Source organism: Alligator mississippiensis, chromosome 3, assembly GCF_030867095.1.
Source record: "Alligator mississippiensis isolate rAllMis1 chromosome 3, rAllMis1, whole genome shotgun sequence".
In the NCBI taxonomy this organism is placed as follows: Eukaryota; Metazoa; Chordata; order Crocodylia; family Alligatoridae; genus Alligator; species Alligator mississippiensis.
Genome location: NC_081826.1, coordinates 73,002,910 through 73,009,621, shown reverse-complemented (window position 1 = coordinate 73,009,621; position 6,712 = coordinate 73,002,910). Strand labels below are relative to the sequence as shown.

Genomic DNA, 6,712 nt, shown 5'->3' with positions numbered 1-6,712 from the left:
AGGGAACCCCCTTTTCCAGACAATAATGCTTGACAGAGGGTATGAAGCAGTTGATGAAACAATCCTCAAATAAAGCTTGCATCATCCATGCCTTGCTATTTGCACGATAGTAAACGGGCAGCATGTGCTTACTAACCTGCTTCAATGCACGTGGGTTCTTGGAGCAATGGATGAGGAAAGGCTTTAACTTGAACCCAGCGACATTTCCTCCCAACAACAACGTGACCCTGTCCTTAAAAGCCTTGAAACCGGGCATTTGCTTTAGCTTCTTTGTGTATGTAGGACCTTTCGGGCATTTTCTTCCAAAAAAGTCCGGTTTCATCCACATTGAAGATCTGTTCCGGACGGTAGCTGCCTTTCTCGATGATTTCATCAAATTGGTCAACAAATTTTTCCACTGCTTCTACGTCCGCGCTTGCCGCCTCACCGCTGATACTCCAATTATGCACGTTGAATCTCTGACGAAACCGTTGAAATCATCCACGGCTTGCCGTAAATGTTTCCGTCGATTCTTCGCCTTCGCGCACCTTCAAAGTCTCAGAGATACTGCGTGCCTTGGCTTGAATTATTAAAAGGCTCATCGGCATTCTTTTTTGTATCTGGTCGTCAAACCAGATCGCCAGTAATTTCTCCATTTCATGAATGAGGCCTTTCCGCTGCCTAGTTATTATGGCTTTAAATCCTGTCGACGCTTGCACTGCCTCTTTCACTCTATCTTTATCCTTCAAGATCGTCGAAATGGTCGAATGCGCCAGCTCCAAGTCACGTGCTATCGCTTTAACTTTCTTACCAGCTTCATAGTCGTTTATGATCTTCATTTTCATCTCAAGATCGATAGCCTTCCTTTGTTTCTTGGCGCTTCCTCCAGGTGAAGTCATGCTCTTCCTTTTCGCCGACATCTTGTACAGTACTTCCGTTTCCACAGGTAGGTCGTTAAGTGAGGAGTACCTGTATAACGAACTAGAGAAGAGAAGACGCATCTATTGGAATTGCAACAGTTTTTCTTTGCACTTCAAATTACCTTGAAGTAAAGGAATAATGATGCTTAATCAAACAATGCATGTTGAAAGACCTGTTTTCTTGCAAACCATTCCATAATCAAGGATGAGAGATCTGTATCATAGGCCAGGGTATGACTTGAACATGATTTGTATCAAACAAATAAAAAGTGGCCTCAGCATTTCTGTTGTTGAATGTCTGAATTACAAATTGCTATTGGGCCCTGACACTTTTTTTTTTTTTAATGCTACCTAAACCCTTGATTTGGCACATGTCAGTATAAACTTTTGCTTGAACATTTTTTTTTCTTCTAAAAAACTGTGAACAAGAGCAGAGACTACAATATAGTATTATTTAACTAGTCATTGGGCTAAAGAGCTTCACTGAAGTCTACTGTAATACAGTAAAACCTACTTCAAACAACAATTTATATTAACTCCCATTTAAGAGAATTTCCCAAAACATCCTTCTGTTGTTTAGTTTAGTTTTGCTTCTTTTGTATATCATTAATTCTGCTCCTCCTGTATTAAAGGGTCATCTCATTTAGGTCCATACTTGACCATTGTTCCTAATTTTATTGTAACTTCACTGTAACTGATGCTTTTGGTATGTGTTGTCATGTATTTCTGTATTGGTTGCCAATATTTCCATAGGCGGTGGATTAAAAGGCACCTTCCAGTTATTTACATGGACAGAAAAAGTCTTTTAATTACACCCTACAAAAATGAGAAGTACTATCTGATGGGGACAACAAATGGGTCCTACAGAGCCATTGTATAAGATTTGTCTATTTCTCTATTTTAAGGCAGTGATCCTCAACCTTTTTGAACCTGCAGCTTACCTCTAGCAGCCCCCTTCACAGCCCTATAGCCCACTGTTTTCCACTCCAACAACTTCCTGTCAGTTATCCCCCCACAGCTCACCTCCTTCAAAACTCCCTGTACAGCCTCACAGCCAACTCCCGTTCTGGCCCCATTCAGTTCCTCCATGTACCTCTTGCTCTGTCCAGTTGTAGGCATGCTACAAAGGCATCTGATCTAGCTCTGCATGCATTTGCTTTGGAACAGAAGTAGCACATTCAGATAGCTCTATGCCTGGCCTATTTACCTTTGTCTCTCGGCATAGCTTACCAGAAACACTTTACTAATGTGGCTCTACTGCTACGCCAGTTGAAGCTAGCATATGTAGAACAGCCTGGAGCTAGAAATGATTTAGATAAAGTAATCTGATCCCTACCTATAGCCAAACTTCCAGGGCACCTCCACTGGTAGTGTGGGGCCTCCTGTTTTGAGAACCTCTTGTCAAGGATACTGGCAATGAAGGATGGGGAAACATAGCAAGTAGTGAGTGGGTTTTCTCTTAGTTTTGCATTGTGCATTAGATAAACTTCATTTTGCACCTTATTTGCACAGAAAGTATTGTTGATTTTTGTACGTTGTGAATGGAAAGACAGCAGATAGACTTTCCCAAAGCACTTGTATTGATTTCTGTGGAAACAAATTCAGGCAAACACTTAAGTGACCTTGAAAATTCCACCCAATGCGCACAAACCTTTTATTCCTTTTTTATTAAAATATTGGCATTCCCTTGTGCATAAGCATGACATACATGGGGAGGGAGATGTATGTATCCACCAGAATTCTTAGTAAACCTATAAAGAAACCACAACATTTTGATTTTCTGAGCTTTGGGGAAAGGCTTTCACAGCACATGTTTTGGCTTTCTCCAAGTTTCATTTTGTATTTTATATTTACTCGAATGTGAATATCAAAGTGGTATTTGCATACTGTATTGTAATACTGGTAAAGTGAGCAAAACTCTGGTTGTGAGTTCTTAAGCAAAGCCCAGGATGGGAGGTGGCAGCTGGAGTACTGCATCTAATTCTGGGCTCCACAATTTTAAAAGGATGTGGAGAATCTTGAGAGAGTCCAGAGGAGAGCCACGTACATGTTCAGAGGGCAGGAGAACAGGCCTTATGAAGAGAGATTGGGAGCCATGGGACTCTTCAGCCTGGAAAAGCACAGGCTTGGGGGACCTAGTGGCTTCCTATAAGTATATAAAGTGTGTGCATCAGGATCTGGGGGAATGCCTGTTCACCAGAGTGCCCCGAGGGATGACAAGGTCAAATGGTCACAAACTCTTCCAAGACCATTTCAGGCTGGACATAAGGAAAAACTTCTATGCTGTCTGAGCCCCACAAGGCCTGGAATAGACTCCCTCCAGAGGTGATGCAAGCACCTCCTCTGGACTCTTTTAAGAACTATTTGAATATCTATCTTGCTGGGATCCTTTGAGCCCTAGCTGACTTCTTGACCTGGGGTGGGGGGCTGGACTCGATGATCTTCTGATGTCCCTTCCAGCCCTAACATCTATGAAAGTGAAATTCTGCGTAATCTGCCATTTTGCTTGGTTTTCTTCTTCATAAAAAAGCTCAGGGATTTGCAGTGCTGACCATACATTTAGTAAGTTTGCTGAAACTCAGCGTATGCTTTGCCAAAATTTTGTCTTTATTTGCCAACCTCAACCAATTGTCCCATTATGAAATTATCACAGAGCTTTGTTGATAATTAAGGAAACAAAGAACTGTCTTTAAACAAACAAGTGACATGCCATGGATGAAATTCTTCCATCAGTTATACCCATAAAAACACAATGAAACCAATGGGTTCACATGGGAATAAATGATGCTGTATTTAACTCTACATTCTCCTGTATGCTAGTTTTCAAAAGCCTAAATAGTGGTTCATCAGTTAAAGCTAAGTCCTAAGCTATTTTATTTGCTCCAGCATACATATTCAGAGCAGTAAAGGTCTTGCTGACCTTGGCAGGTAATATAGGTAATATATTGTTATGAAAATGAACTTATTTTCACCTTTCTCCAAAGTATTTGGCAAAAAGAAGCTCTTAGCCTTCAAATAGATGAAATTATGCATTGTTCAAGCATTATTTCCAGTCTGTCCAAGTAATGCCTCTGCCTTCATATCTTCGATAGCAAGATCTTCATGTCCTTGCCTGGGTCTGAATAGAACTGTCTGGAATTTTATTGATTAAATGAAATTTGTCAAAGCCAACTTATTTTGTGGAAATATAATGGCTTTGACAGAGAAGAAATATATTGGGCAACCAAGAAATTTGAACTTGGTCTCTGGGTATTCCTGGATGGACAGACAGATGAATGTTCCCATGCTTGTCCTGATTTGTCTACCAGCCTCATTATAAAATCAGGATTCGAATTATGGGGGAGCTTGGGGGGGCTGAGACCCCCCCCATAAGAGACAAGAACCCCCCCATGGGCCAGTCAGCCCCCAGCCTGCCCAGTGCCTTTCTAAGCAGCTCAGGCGGTGGTGGTGGCAGCGGCAGCTTCTTCCAGCTGCCACTGCCGCAGACCCAACACCCTCCCGCTTCCCCAAGGGGCAAAGTATAATTCAAACCCTGTATAAAAGTATTGTTTTTAGGAAAAAAAATGGGTCCAAGCCTCCCTGAATCTAGCAAATTTGCAGTCCAGACCCATCTTGAAGTAAAAGATGCCAGCCCCAAATGTTCACAAATCACGAGTCAGCCTCCCATCCCTGCCAGTTCAAGAAATTTACATAGGAATCATGAGACTTCAAAAATAATATATGGTGATTTCCTTTTATCTGCCCTCCATCTTGTGAGCCTTTGGGAATGATATTTTCAGCTTTTCTTTAAAATGCTGAGGTTTAATTACTTTTTTAAATAGTGAAGGCTAACAGTGCTGGATTATGACATGCTGAGGCCCTAAACTATGTCGAGTTTTAGAGGTCCCATACGATAAAAATAATACTTTATTGTTTTTACAGAAAGGACACTGAAAATATAAATATGAAAGCTTTATATTTGCATATATACAAAGGTGAAGGCAAAAAGAAAAAATTATAATCTAACACAAAACAGATTTATGAACTCATTATGAATAATAACTTTGGAGCCATATAGATGTATATTTTTGTCATATTAGAATGAAAATGTCCATATTTAGAGAGTCATTTTCCCATAGCTCCTTTATTTAACAACTGATTATTATAAAACTTGATATTGAGTCAGGTTTTTTTCTTATTTAGAGGCCCCTCATATTGTGAGGCCCTAAACTGTAGCTTAAGTAGTTTAAGCCTAAATCCGGCACTGAAGGCTAAGATTCATGTAGTAACATGATTCTAGGAACTGAGAATATACAGAAGCTTCAAGTGTTGTGCGTGGACTACATTGCTGAAATAAGAGTCATTATTGCTGCCTCCTATCTGGCCTCCCTGAGCTAATTCAAAATGTGATGTTTAAAAACATTTTCCTTGTCCATTTTCCTCGCTGGGAGGGGGGTTTGTACAGAAGGAGCATGGAGCTTGCCAGCCTTTCTACCAGTGCAAACGGGGTAAAACAATATCACTACTTGGCCTCAGTTAACTTCCAAAGGCAGCACCATGCATTTTATTCCTGTAGGTTGGGCTTTTTTATTTTTATTTTTTTTAAAGAGCTCTGAGTCCTTTCTGCTTGCTTCCAGTGGGACCTAGGATTTGAACCTAGGATGTGTTTAGGGGAACCCCAGCAGCTCACTTACTGCTGTTCCCTCACACTTTGCATACTTTTCTTTGCTGATCTAATTTGCTACATTGCTTCATCAAAGGTTTACCTACTTTTGTCTAGTTATACTGCCAATTCTTTAGGGCAGAAACACACTTTTAATCTACATTGGCATGGTCCTTATGAACAGTTGGGCCCCATTCTCATTTAGCTTCTAAGTACTATGGCAGCTAACATGACAGAAAGAATTATGGAGAAGCAGAATCCAGGCATTCGGGCTCCTAGCTATGCCCTTGCTCACCAGGCCTCCAGCTGCAGCTCCGAGCTGTGCAGGTCAGAGATGGTATAAAGCTTTAATGTACAACTGCTCAGAGCACATTCTAACTGTAATACTGTATGCATTAGCACAGGCGTGTACTAATTGTAACATGTAACAACCCCCTATGTCACACATTAGCTGATCCACAGTAGCACCCTACTATTAACCAGCAGTAGATGAAAGTGTACCTGCAGTAGCTGAGCCTTCAGTAAAAAAGGAGCCATTTACCATGGTTTAACACATATCTGCTCTTAAGTCCTTGTTCCTGTTCGAGAGACCCACTTCAGAATAGCCAAAAATCTGATGGTCAGGCCCCCAGCCTAGTGCAGGGGAGGAGGGCAGAGCCGGAAAAATTGGTCTCCTCTCCATTGTCCTAGGAAGTGTCCTGATGGCCAGTGTTTTGTTTTTTTCCTGAACTCCATTACTCTCTGTTTTTCCACAATAAACAAACAAGCAAACAAACAAATTTAATAAAAGGCTTTGGTTTCACTCCAAAGTTTCAGGACTGTGGTTTTATCCCTGGACAATTTTTGAAAACTTGAAAATCTTCATGGAATAGAAAAATCATTTCTTAACTATTTCTATCTATATGCATTAAATTGTTCTGAAAATCTTTGATGTTGTAATCTGGTACAAATTTGTACGTTTGTCTTTAATTAGCTTGTTAGCAAGTTAAAACTTACAAGATCTTTCCCCTTCTGCTTAACTGGCATTGTGCCCTTTTTTTCCATCAGGCAGTATACTGGGAAACAGGTGTCATTTGAAAACACACCAATACAAGCTAAACCACTGGACTTCAGCTGTGGCATAATGGATTAAATTGAGTATTAGAGCCGTTTCCTTCAGAACATCCAGGGT

General features: G+C 40.7%; 1 protein-coding gene across 1 annotated transcript; it reads right to left on the bottom strand.

Moving 5' to 3' along the window:
• Positions 1-476: 476 nt before the first annotated feature.
• Positions 477-899, bottom strand: LOC132249175 (putative CENPB DNA-binding domain-containing protein 1). Its single transcript, XM_059723513.1, has one exon. The coding sequence runs from the start codon at positions 897-899 to the stop codon at positions 477-479; it is 423 nt and encodes a 140-aa protein (XP_059579496.1).
• Between the last annotated feature and the right edge of the window lie 5,813 nt (positions 900-6,712).

Bases quoted from the DNA above. Each gene is read 5' to 3' on its own strand.
- LOC132249175 (XM_059723513.1), bottom strand. From the start codon at position 899: ATGTCGGCGAAAAGGAAGAGCATGACTTCACCTGGAGGAAGCGCCAAG.